Raw genomic sequence first — 13,167 nt, forward strand, 5'->3', positions numbered from 1 at the left:
TGTGTGTGTGTGTGTGTGTGTGTGTGTGTGTGTGTGTGTGTGTGTGTGTGTGTGTGTGTGTGTGTGTGTGTGTGTGTGTCTGTGTCTGTCTGTGTCTCTCTCTCTCTCTCTCTCTCTAAATTCCAACACTCTAACTTCCACATTTGCATCATTGATGCTGCCGAGGCGAGGATCAGATTAGTTTGAGTCCAGAGGAATGGAGCAGGTTGGACTGACAGCCCCATTCCATTATTAAAATGTTCTGCCTCGCGCTCACTCGCTTCTCCGTCCTACACATGTTGTATGGACGCTGCATTTCTCTCTAAAATGCTCATGAATTGAGCTGTTTGACATGCATGCATTCTCCCACATGTACCAGGCACAACAAACAGCGTGATTGTGTAAATAAAGATCAAACCATAATTTAATTTGATGCTTCAGTAGCTTTGATCACTGTTATTCAGATATATATATGAATGCACTTCAGTATCTCTTCCAGTTGAATCGAGTGGGACACTGTCACTCTCAGACCGTTGACACACACACACACACACACACACACACACACACACACACACACACACACACACACACACAAACACACACGCAGCGTTATGTTTACATTATTACGATGTGAAAAGATCAAGCGTTTCGTCGGCTCTTTTGAAGTCCGCCACAATGCAGGGCTTTTGGACCCCATCTCCCAGACGGCGTAGTTTCCAACCCATAGCCCGAGGAGAGGGTCCGCTGCACGTATCCAATAACAAAACAGATAGTCAGCCAACACTTCTGTAAAAGCTCGCCTAAGCGAACACTTCACGTGCACGCGCTGAGGTGTCGCGTTGTTGGTCGACACGTTGTGAGCTTGTAGATTTGGTGTAGAACGGGGGGGGGGGGGGGGGGCAACTTTGATGAAGGAGAGGGCCACTATATTTCCACACTCACTCCAGAGGGCCACATTGCATATACAGTACTGTCGGGTATTTTAACATTTTTTGTAAAGTAATGCCGTACTTCGCCATTCTATGTCACACAAAAGTAGCAAAAATAGCCGATCTACAAGTTCAAAACGCGCCGCGCTGCGAGGCGTTTTGAGCTGGTAGATTGGCTATTTTTGCTATTTTTGAATTGCAATTCAGATTTTTGTTGCGCTATTTTTTAATTGGAATCCTGAAAAGCAACATTTTTATTTAATTTCAAATACATTTAGTTATACTTATATTAACTTTATTCATTTAAATACAAATACAAATACATTGGACATAATAGAATTGTTTTACTAGTCATTAAGCTACTAATATAGACTGAAGTAATTGAAGCGGGTCATGTTTGCATGTTTGGAATTGTAACAGCTATTCCAATATTAACATGAGGGCCGCATGAAGTGAAGGTGAGGGCCGCCAGCTGCCCAAGTAAGGTTTAAGATTTTGAATGCAGGACTTGAACTTTCAACACATTATTTTCACACTGCAGTATTGCTGCTGTTACTTAAGTCCCAAAAAATCGACGTACTTTCCTCCACCACTGTGTCTGTGTCTCCCTTAACGGACGCTTTTTCTCCCCTACACTTCCTCCATCCTGTTTGTTTTGTAGAGTTCTAAGGGGGGGGGGGGGGGGGCAACGCCTGGGGAAAGAGAACTCGGTTCAAAAGGCACCTTTTTTTCCCCCGCACGCAAACTCTGCCTTTATTGGCCGTGTTTTATCCGTTTGTACGGTCGCAGAAATCCACCTTTGAGAGGAGAGCCGGGTGGCCAATGTGCGTCGCAATCACTTTCTCGCCGGAAAAAGCTGCTATTGAGACACACACAGACACCTCAATTTGTTTTGAAGTGAAGGGGAATGAAGTGTGTCCCTCACCTCTCTCCGTAGCGGCATTTGAGGGATTGGCAACGCCTCTACCTTTCACTTTTTTTCCCCTTTGCTATTTTTCTTTCTCGCTCAGTCTCTTGTGTGTTCGCCCTCTCTCTCTCTCTCTCTCTCTCTCTCTCTCTCTCTCTCCCCCTCTCCATCACTCTCTCTCTCTCAGAGGGTTAGCAGGGAAACTGAGATGTCAGGAGAAGTGATCGATTGCTGCCTTTAAACAAACCAACAGAAGAAAAAGCTCCTTCGAACCCACCACCCCCTTCCTCCTCCTCCCACCTCTCTTTCCTTCCATCTCCCCGCCTCCTCATCTCTCCTCCTCCTCCCTCTCCCTCACCCTCCACACAAACACGCACGCGCACACGCACACGCGCACACACACACACACACACACACACACACACACACACACACACACACACACACACACACACACACACACACACACACACACACACACACACACACACACACACACACACACGCGCACACACACACACGTTTGTGTGATGTCCTCTGTGGACCTTTTTAGGCTAATCTAGTTGCAGCCCTCCATTCTTCACCTCCCCTGGCCTACCTTTTTTCCCCACTTACTGTACTCTCTCTCTCTCTCTCTCTCTCTCTCTCTCTATCTCTCTCTCTCTCTCTCTCTCTCTCTCTCTCTCTCTCTCTCTCTCTCATATATAATACGTAACAGTTTGTTTTTAAATCATCTGTCGGGAGAAAAAAACACGAACGAGCCGTCGGGAACAGGAGAGGGGGGAGAGGGGGAGGGGGGAGGAGAGTGAGCGGAAAGACACAGGAGATGGAGTGAGGAATTAAGATGGCCTGGAGGAGAGGAGAGGAGAGGAGAGGGGGCGAGAGGGGGCGAGAGGAGAGGAGAGGGGGCGAGAGGGGAGGGGAGGGCTCATTTACATCATCCTTCCCCTGTTTTTTTGTGACTGGCCTCAAATCATTTTGACGGAGCTGGGGGATAAAAAAATCTATAATCATGAAATCCATTCTGGGGCCGTCGTGACGTGGCCCGCTGCCGCTGTGCTGACAGTGTGGTGTGTGTGGCTCTAGTGCAGTCTGTTTGATCAGGCCTCAAACCTTTCATTTCCTATGGAGTGCACCACTCCACATTTCAATTTGGCCGAGCTGAGCCGCTCTACGCCTTTCCCCTCAGTTATACGTGAGAATAGATAGAGTTTCCTATCCTAGATGTGGTTCGATATTTAACCTGTTCCATCTGGGAACGCTTCTCTGTCATTTTTAGATTTCTTTAGGCTATTCGTGTTAAGGACCCCAAAATGTATATGTACAGTATTGGCCGCGGACCCCCATATCAAAATATTTTGTTCCAGGGACCCCCAGAAGCATGCAAGCAAGCAAGATTTGAGTTACAAATGTTCGCTTTTTTCCAATATTTCTCAAAGAAATAGCAGATCTACAAGCTCATATCGCGGCACTCGGTGCCACGCTATGAGCTTGTAGAATAGTAATAGCCAATGTGTAAAATAATGCTTTTTAGCTCAAATCTAAAAATGACACAGATGCGTTCCCGGTCTTAATGGGTTAAGACACTATTTTACCTTCTTTTTCTCCTTGATTTCTCTCTTACGATCATCTCAATATGGAGTTAGATTTCAAGCCTATTCTGTGATTCAAGTATGGTTCGATACTTTTGTGCACTCTATTAGGGGTTTTAAGGTCAATCTGGAAAAGTACATTCATGATTGTAACGTTTTTACTGCTTTATATTTAAGAATATAGTTCATGTCTATGTCTTGCTTCCCATGTCGTCCCCTGACCTGAATAAGCTCAGTCCCAAATTACTCTCACCCCAAATTACTTATAGGCTCAGCCCCAATTACCTATGGGCTCTATGCACAGCAGCCATTATTATCACTTCCTTCACAGGTGTTACCAATGATACTAATGAAGGCTCTGTTCCATTTAGTGTAGCACAGTGGTTCTCAGATTTTTGAATTTCAGATTTCCACGACCCCCATAACTCTGAGGGTGTACAAATGGAACCAAATTGTAAGGGTCCATTTGGTTCCATTTGTACACTCTCAGAGTTACACACCCGTAAAGAGCCATTTGGGAGTGTTTCCAGTGAGCCAACATGCACAATATCAGCACCCTGACTCCGTCTGACCAGAATGGAACAGAGCCTTCATTAGTATCATTGATAACACCTGTGAATGTCTTACAATATGGCTGCTGTGCATAGGGCCTATTGACTCAGCCCCAAATTATTTATAGTCAACCCCAAATTACTTTGACTCAGCCCAGAATTGTTGTGCTTTCAGACACTAGAGAGAGAGAGAGAGAGAGAGAGAGAGAGAAAACATTCACTCTTGAACACTAAAATGTTCAATATAAAAAAACAGTGAATGCTGCATTCATAACAAAAGTAAACACCATCTCTCTCCTTGATTGTCTCAGACGGTCATCTGTCCGTCTGTCTGTCTGTCTGTCGTTTCTAGTGTAAAGTACACAGTCAGATAGAGGTATGTGCTGCTACTGTTAATGTGGTGTCAGGGTGAGTAAGCTGGCCATATGGAGGAGTGGAAGACATCACATTCCTGCTCTGAGGTCAAGGAGCAGCTGCTGTTCGCTGAGTTTGAATTTGACAAAGTGACCTGAAAAGCTTTTCCTCCTCACCTGGGGTATCAGGGATGTGTGGGTGTCCCTCCAAAAACCATTCACTTACAGTACATTTAACCACCTGAACCGCAGCGTTCATATTCGGGGGGGGGGACATTGGCCAAAAATAGCAGATCTACAAGCTCTCAACGCGTTGCAATTGCGAGCTTGTAGATCGACTGTTCTTGGTATAGAGATTTGCTTTAGACGGAAAGAAATCTTTAAAAAAAAAATAAGTATAGAGTGAACTCGCATTCAGTTTACTAAGTCTAGAGTGTTTAATGTTTAGTTTATTATTATGTTTCTGCTACTCTCTGTTTTGTTCTTAACCTTGTATAGATTTTGTGTTTTCATGTAGATTAACAGCTGTTTGTTTAGCTCCTTGAGCGTGCTTTCACACACCATCACCAGATCTACAAGCTCTTGTTGCATGTGCTTGTAGGTCGTCTGCTTTAGGCGAAGAGATTTCTTGTGGGGGGGGGGGGGGGGGGATGGAGGGGACCAAATGTAGATACAGTATAGCGGGACGCAAAGCATGTAGGGTTTAACAGTAACCTCGAAATTCATATTATCCATCTCTGTCTCTCTCTCTTTGTCTCTCGCTCTGACACACACACACACACGCACGCACACGCACACACACACACACACACGGGGGGGCAGCCACAGCTGAATGGCAGCCTGGGAAACCGAAGGTCCCGGGTTAGAATCCCGCCCCCCGGATATGTGTCGACGAGGTGTCCATGAGCAGCATGGCACTTAACCCCTATGACTTCTTCCACCCCGAGCGCTCAGCAGAACCATGTGACAGCCATCAGCTGGATGAAGCTGAAAATGGAATTAACCAGGTCTCTCTCTCTCTCTCTCTGTCTCTCTCTCTCTCTCTCTCAGTACCATTCCCAGGTATAAAGACCTACGTGGATCCGGACACCTATGAGGACCCCAGCCAGGCCGTGCACGAGTTCACCAAGGAGATAGACCCCACGCGCATCCGCATCGAGAGAGTCATAGGAGCAGGTACACACACACACACACACGCACACGCACACGCACACGCACACGCACACACACACACACACACGCACACACAGATCCTGTGTGGGGGACAGGGGATCTGGCATATTAGCGCTGATAACAGCTGTGTTTAATGTGACATAGAATTCCAGCCTATATATCTAGTTCCTGCTTGTAATTGCTCTGATCCCGCTCTTGTCCCCGCGCTGAGCAAAGAGTGCTTATTTCCTCCCCGCGCGGCATCTAGCTGTCACTTCCACCGCGCGTAGCCTCGCGCAGCGGGGGAATATTAAAGCTTTAACGGCTTTACAGAACAAAAGACGGGCTAAGAATAGATTCCGTGGCTTCTTTTTTTTTTTGGTGGAAGGTTGCAGCGAGACTCTTTACACGGCTGAATTATTCAGAGGGGGGGAACCAGGTGGCTCCTTATAGAAAACCCAAAAGACAAAAAAGCTGGGAACTGCAACAGTGCCCCCCGGTGGTTCATTTTGGTATTTCGTCGCTTGCCAACGGATGGAAACTATAAACCTAAACTGTTACTTTTTTTTTTATTAAAAAAAAAGAGTTCCAATGGATCCAGTGTAGTTATTATTTAGTCACAAAGCTCTTGTTAATACTTTTCATTGGTTCAATATTGATCAGATCCACTGCCTTCATTCACTTTCACAATTTTTACAAAATAGCAAAAAAGGCAGATCTACTCAAGCGACAAGCATGTCGCGATGCAACGCATTGTGAGCTTACAGAAAGAGATGGAGATACAAGGTTTCTGCCTGACAGCGACGATTTGTAAGTTTCACATTGTGTGCTTGTGCACGTGTGTGTGTGTGTGTGTGTGCGTGTGCGTGCGTGTGTGCGTCTTCCACGCAGGCGAATTCGGCGAGGTGTGCAGCGGGCGCCTGCGGTCGCCGGGGAAGAAGGAGATCGCCGTGGCGATCAAGACGCTGAAGGGCGGGTACGTGGAGCGCCAGAGGCGGGACTTCCTGCGCGAGGCGTCCATCATGGGCCAGTTTGACCACCCGAACATCATCAGGCTGGAGGGCGTGGTCACCAAAAGTAAGAGGACATCCTGACTGTCTACGTCAGGGGTGATGCAACTTTGATGATGGAGAGGGCCACTATATTTCCACACTCACTCCAGAGGGCCACATTACATATACGTTTTTCGCCATTCTATGTCACACAAAAGTAGCAAAAATTGCCGATCCATAAGCTCAAAACTTGTGCTTGTAGATCTGCTATTTTTGCTATCTTTGATTTGAAATCCAGATTTTCTTTTTGCAATTTTTGAATTGGAATCCTAAAAGTAACATTTGTATTTCATTTCAAATGCATTTAGTTATACTGATGTTAACTTTATGAACTTGAATACAAATACATTGGACATAAAAAAGACAATAGAATTGTAATACTAGTCATTAAGCTACTTATATAGATTGAAGTAATTAAAGCGGGTCATGTTTGGAACTGTAACAGCTGAAATCAATAATATATCAGTATTCCCATATTAACCTGCGGGCCACATTAAGTGAAGGTGGGGGCCCGCATGTGGCCCCCGGGCCACCAGTTGCCCATGTATGGTCAGCTTCCCAGCTTCATCTCCGGGGAGAAAAGCCTGTAGATCCGTAGGGACCCGTAGTGTTCATTTGGTTCCATTTGTACACTCTCAGAGTTACAGACCTCTAAGGGTCCATTTGGGAACCCCCTCAAGGAACCCTGAGAGTCCCTGGACCCCACTTTGAGAACCACTGTGACCGCAATCTTTTCAGATTACGCACTGGTATCGGATCGGTACTCGGTATCGACCGATGCGCAAGTTATGGGTTATCGGTATCGGGTAGGGAAACAATGGTTTTGGTGCATGATCTGTAAACATATGAACACACCATGTTCCACACCAAGTGGATGAAAGCACCACGTTTTACAGAAGGCTTCTCTGTAGGACCTACTAGATACAGTGGTTCAGAATCAAATCGAATTGAGTCGTTAACAGACGAGTCGTAATGGAATTGTGAGGCCAACGAAGATGCACACCTCTAGTATCATCCACATAGTCCACAAGGAAAGGTAAATCCACATAAATCCACACAGTCCCCATAAGGTAACATCCACATAAGGTAAATCCACAGGAAAAGTAATCCAGAGAGTGCGTGTGTGTGTGTGTGTGTGTGTGTGTGTGTGTGTGTGTGTGTGTGTGTGTGTGTGTGTGTGTGTGTGTGTGTGTGTGTGTGTGTGTGTGTGTGTGTGTGTGTGTGTGTGTGTGCGTACGTCCGCTCGTGAGTGGTTGTTAAGCAGCAGTATTTTATGGGTAGCACAGCACAACATATGGTTGGTTTTACAGACGCAGTATAAAGAGACACGGAGCTGTGAAGATAAATGTGTTCCCTGAAGACTGCCCCCCCCACTCCCATATCCGACTGCTCAAACACACACATGCACACGCACGCACGCACGCACGCACGCACGCACGCACGCACGCACGCACACACACACACACACACACACACACACACACACACACACACACACACACACACACACACACACACACACACACACACACACACACAATGTCATGTGACACATTAAGCAACAGTGGAGTATGATTTAACCACATGAACCCTAGCATACAGTACTAGCATCCCTGTTCTGGGCATGATATAACTACGGAAGGGACAACATAAAAAATTCATGTCACGTTTATTGCGGGCCAAAATAATTGCGATTAACGGTATTTTCGCGGTAATCCGAAAATGCTTAAAACTCTTAAAATGGCACTTTTGGTCACCACTTCTGCATCCATATTCTGTGGGGAACATTAGCCGAAAATAGCAGGTCTACACATGCTTCACAGCCAGCTCATTGGCCTTGTAGTCCAGGGGCCAACACTGATATTCAATACAAATTGGTACCACCTAAGGTGACCGTAAAGTTTTTGTATTTTTGTCTTCCTACATGTCTCTAGTTTATATTTTGGTATGATAACCAGGGTCCCCACACATTTTTAGCAATGAATTTCCAAAACTTTTCCAAAACTTTTCCAGAATATTTAGCCCAATTTCCAGGCCTATATAACAATGATTCAGCGCAATAATGTGTCTCTCACGGTACGTTTTAACAGCGGGCGACTCTCGGGCGATGCCGGGCGACATCGCCCAAAAGATAAAGAAAGTCTATGAGAGCCGGCGATCGGGCGAAGTGGGCGGGGGGGCGATGAAAGATAGATTTTCTTTATCTTTTGGACGATGTCGCCCGACATCGCCCGAGAGTCGCCCGCTGTTAAAACGTACCGTTACTCCTATGTAGAATGCCCAAAGATAGGCAGTGTAGCAAAAATAAAGCATAGAATATAGAATAGTACAATTTCATTCAACATTTCGTGCAAAATTAGGGCATAGCTCACTGGAAGACTCATTATGGCATCCGTATGACTTATTTCATTTAAATATTGCCTTGCATTTGCCCCATTTATGAATTCAAAAGTAATGAAGGATGCGAGGGCGTTTTAAAATTACACTTTTGTTGTTGGTTTTCCTATGTTTTTCCAATATCAACATCAATATCAAGAGGATACTGTCAGACACAAGGAGGGATGAACATAATTATGCAAAACAAATCAAGAGTGGTAAACTTAAAGTGCCATTTATTTTAGGAACAGTACAGTATCTCCAGACCAGTAGATGCTACAATATTTCAATGAATGCTCAAAAAGCTAAAAACACTGAACAGGTAGAGTAAGTCAGTCAAATAAAATATTTAAAAAAAAACAGCTTACTCCTGGTAATGTTAAAGAAAGTGCCATAAGTTAATGCTTACATAGTTGGCTTCCCCTGGACAACACAATAAAATAAGTCAACATAATCCTAAACACAATAATTACAGTCAAACAGCACATTCCAACAGGAACGGGAGGAACTCAGTGCAAAATGTAAGTAAACAACACAACAATAAACAGCAGTCAGTGTCCCATGGACAATTTCTGCATGTAATGCCTTGAGATGGTCTGTTTTTCCTTCTCTTTTTTTTTTTTTTACAATTAACAATGGCAATTTAACTGCTAAACTGTGACCACTTCGGGATTCTCATTCTTTCATTTCTCTTAGCTTCTCATCAATTTGCTTTTCAATGTCTAGCAGGCTTGTTTTTTTTTCTTTGGCTGAACGGCGGAGGCTGTTGGACTTTGCAATGAAGGTAAGTTTGCTAGTGGTCTCTGCCTTTTCTGCAAACTCATCTGCAGCTTTCTCCATGGCTTTGGAGTCAGCATCAATTCTAGCCCTCTTTTTTTTCAGCTCACCTAATTCATCCATGAGAGTCTTTCTTTTCATAGCAAGAGTCTGTCTACTTTTCTCTCTCTTTTGCTCATCAAGATGGGAAACATACTTCTGCCTTGCACCTGCAGCTGATGCGAGCAGTTCTTTTGTGAGCTTAACCTTACAAACCCCTCCGACTGCCCTGATATGGTCAATGATGAGTCTCAGTGCCACTAAAGAGTTTTGCTTCAGATTTTCCACCACAACTTCTTTATTCACAGAAAATCCCCTCTCCACACTTGCCTGTCCATGGGACATCACAAGGAGCACCGTCACCACATCCCACAGATGTTTGAATTTACTGCTAGAGCCCATGGTCTCATGAAACAAAGTATCCACTCTATCTGCGGAGGGGTCAAATTCTCTGAACCCTGGAGTGATCAGAGAGAAATCACAGAATTCTTTGTACTCTCTCAAGACATCATCACATACTGACTCCTGCACTTGATTTGCAGCCACAAGGGTCTGCAGGACTCTCTTCATTTTGTTCCCAGACTGCTCTTTGTTTGCAACCATTTGTCTTGGATCTAGGCATTGCATGTTTCTAACAAGTGGGTACTGCACAGGTGACTTGTTAACAAACTTGCGCAAGAGTGAAATGAGGAATTTTTTACAATCTGTTTTTATCTCAAGCACCTGCCTCTCTGAGATCTTTTTCTGGTTTTTCAGTTTACTGAGTGCTGTTTCTGCTGTAAAACCAATGTCCACCTTTGAAGCATCCTTGTGTTCACTTGCTTGCTCAAAGGGCACCTGGAGAACTTTGTATGCAGAGGTAGCCTCTTTCATGGTCTTCTCTGTGATGAAACGGTCCATAAGCCCTGCAGACAGAACAAAGCAGAACACATTTCTTATGTTATTGCTCCATCTATGTCAATACTTTTTCTCATGACTACATTAACAAGCAATTTAGGCCAAATCACTAATATGAGTTTACTGGCTCCATTGGTAACTGACTGTCTTCATCAGAAATATTTGTTTTAACAAATGTATTTATAGATGGACTGACAATAATATTTGTCATATTTATGTTTTAGCATAAAATTGTATGTCAATGTGCATTGATTAATCACACTGCAAAAATGGATATTACTGTCAAATATCTCTCTTTGTGGTATTACATCTTAAGGTCAATAGAGGGCTCATGCATTTCATTAATAACAAAGCCAGTATTATTATATCTGGCCACTCAGCAGTAATGGAAAAACTTTTCAGATTTTTTTTTCTTAAATAAAAGTAGCAATACCACAATGTAGAAATTGACATCAAAACAAAAACTATCAAAAGTAGAAGTACAGTATGCAGATTGTCCCATTTCAGAAGTAATTTTTCTCCAAAATGTTTTCAAAATGTGTCAAAATCTTTTGGAAATAGCTGATCTACAAGCTCACAACAAACCACAATGTGAGCTTGTAGATCAGCTATTTTCGAAAAGACAAGGTAGAAAATATGTCTTAATTGGTTAATGCACAGTTTGTAATAATCTTGAATCTACAAAGTAACTTGTAAGTTTTCAAATAACTGCAGTGGAGTAAAAAGTTAATTATTTGCCAATAATTAACAATACAATAATAATAATACAGATGCATGTAGTGGAGTAGAAGTATTGAAAAATTGACAAATATAAGTGAAATTATCTAAAATAAATACATTGTACTTACTTTACACCACTGCCATTCAAGCTATATCCTTGTAAGCTTTATTCTTTATATAAATGTAAGACTATAAATAATATTTTACTATAGAAGGGGTATATAATTACCTTTTAAGAGCCTGTACATGTCCTCACTCATGAATGGTAACATTGGCTTATCCGTTTGGTATTGGACCAGGAAGGGAGTGACTTGCTTGGCTATGCTCAGGAATATTGAGGCTTTCACTACAAACAGTGGATCTGCAGAGGCTTTCTTGACCTCCTGGAACGACTTGATCTTTGGCTCTGGTACTTCCTTTTTTGCCACTGCATCAATGTACTTAATAATGTGAGGCCACAACAACAGTCCTCTCTCACAAACGGTCACATTTTCAACCCATCGGTGCTGGCAGAATTTAAGCATGGGCGTGTCACAGCCTGTGGCTTTTATGAAGTCTTCTCTGCGCGCGGGGCTGTCTTTAAACATCCAATACATCATGGAGAGGGTATGGTCCACTTCCCATCCAGTTGCCCGGTATCCATCCTTGAATGCATTATGCAGTGTGTGCAGACCGCACGACCCGATGTTCAGTAGGGATTTGTTAACTTGGGCAAGTTCAGATTGAAGTAAATTAAACGCTTTCCAATTCACATTCGGCCCATCCATGGATAGCTGCACAAGGTTCTTCATTCCAGTTTCGGATAGCATATTTTGCATCCGTTCAACTATGTGCTGGGCAGCTGCGTGGCCTAGGAACTCAGACCCAACATACCTGGTTTTCACCTCCCCCCCGTCCCAAATCCGAACATGCAGGTCCATCTGCTTCATTTGGAGCGGTTTGTTGAGACTTTCGTCGAACATCAACGTGTAAGCAGCCTGCCTGGATACTTCTCTTACGATGAGTGACTTAAAGTAGGGTCCCAGTCCAAATGTACTGAGGTACGCACATTTTGTTTCCCCACACGCAAATTTGGACGCTATTGCACTGTCGGGAAACATAGCTCTGAAAAGCTCACTCGTGTTGGCGCTGGAGGTAAATGAATAGTGAGAGTCCACTGTTTTAAGTGCCCACAACACTTCAGCCGACAGCTGGTCAAATGAAGCTGCGACGGCCTGGTTGAGCGTGGTTTGTTGTTGTCTTGCGGTCGTGCAAGCAGCACCAGTTGGACCTGGCCTTACATCAGGTGTAAAATAGGTGCCGACACCAGCGGTCTGTACAGCAGCCTTTTGGAGGTCGAGGTGTTTTTTGCTTTTCGCATGGCTGACCAGCGCCGATTCCCCCATGTTCCCAACATCAAAACTTTTGTGGCATAACTTGCAGCCAGCTCTATTCGGGTCCTCTTCCCGCTTTACCCAGTCATTAAACTTTTCATTTGTAATCCACAAATTATTAAACGAACATTTCCCTGGCATTGTGGATCATACTATTAGTTCAACCGATATATTTTTAACTGCATTCAATCGATTACGCTTCACCGACGATTCACGTGTTGCTCGCAATTGTTTGTTGGGACAGCATACACACAACCAAGTTGCCAGGTTCGTGTCACGTGACAAAACGAACAGCTCTACAAGCTAACTACTCATCAGGCTGCAGCAAGCTGTGAGCTTGTAGATCTGTTCTTTTTATCACGTGACACCAACCTGGCAACCCATGCAGTGCAACCTAACAATTGAGACATGTACATAGGCTGCCATCACACAGCCCGTTCGGCGAAAAACTACTTATGTTACATATT

The 13,167-nt window shown here is 44.0% G+C and overlaps 2 protein-coding genes across 2 annotated transcripts in view; one reads left to right on the forward strand and one right to left on the reverse strand.

Moving 5' to 3' along the window:
• Nucleotides 1-13,167, forward strand: part of LOC311064133 (ephrin type-A receptor 6-like) — a gene marked incomplete at both ends in the record, with an annotated part of 409,840 nt that overhangs the window by 377,082 nt on the left and 19,591 nt on the right. The window contains 2 exons of the mRNA XM_084083900.1: nt 5,365-5,490; nt 6,358-6,543. Of these exons, the coding sequence (XP_083940026.1) occupies nt 5,365-5,490; nt 6,358-6,543 (312 nt within the window). The remainder of the gene's footprint in view (nt 1-5,364; nt 5,491-6,357; nt 6,544-13,167) is intronic.
• LOC311065129 (uncharacterized protein) lies at nt 9,300-12,829 on the reverse strand (the record flags this gene model as incomplete). Its single annotated transcript, XM_084085346.1, has 4 exons — nt 11,557-12,829; nt 10,472-10,615; nt 10,041-10,168; nt 9,300-9,317 (listed from the first exon to the last, which is right to left on the reverse strand). The coding sequence occupies exons 1-4, from the start codon at nt 12,710-12,712 to the stop codon at nt 9,300-9,302; spliced, it is 1,446 nt and encodes a 481-aa protein (XP_083941472.1). The 5' UTR covers nt 12,713-12,829.

This window comes from Gymnoscopelus microlampas (assembly GCF_963454915.1).
Source record: "Gymnoscopelus microlampas genome assembly, chromosome: 17".
NCBI lineage: Eukaryota > Metazoa > Chordata > Actinopteri > Myctophiformes > Myctophidae > Gymnoscopelus > Gymnoscopelus microlampas.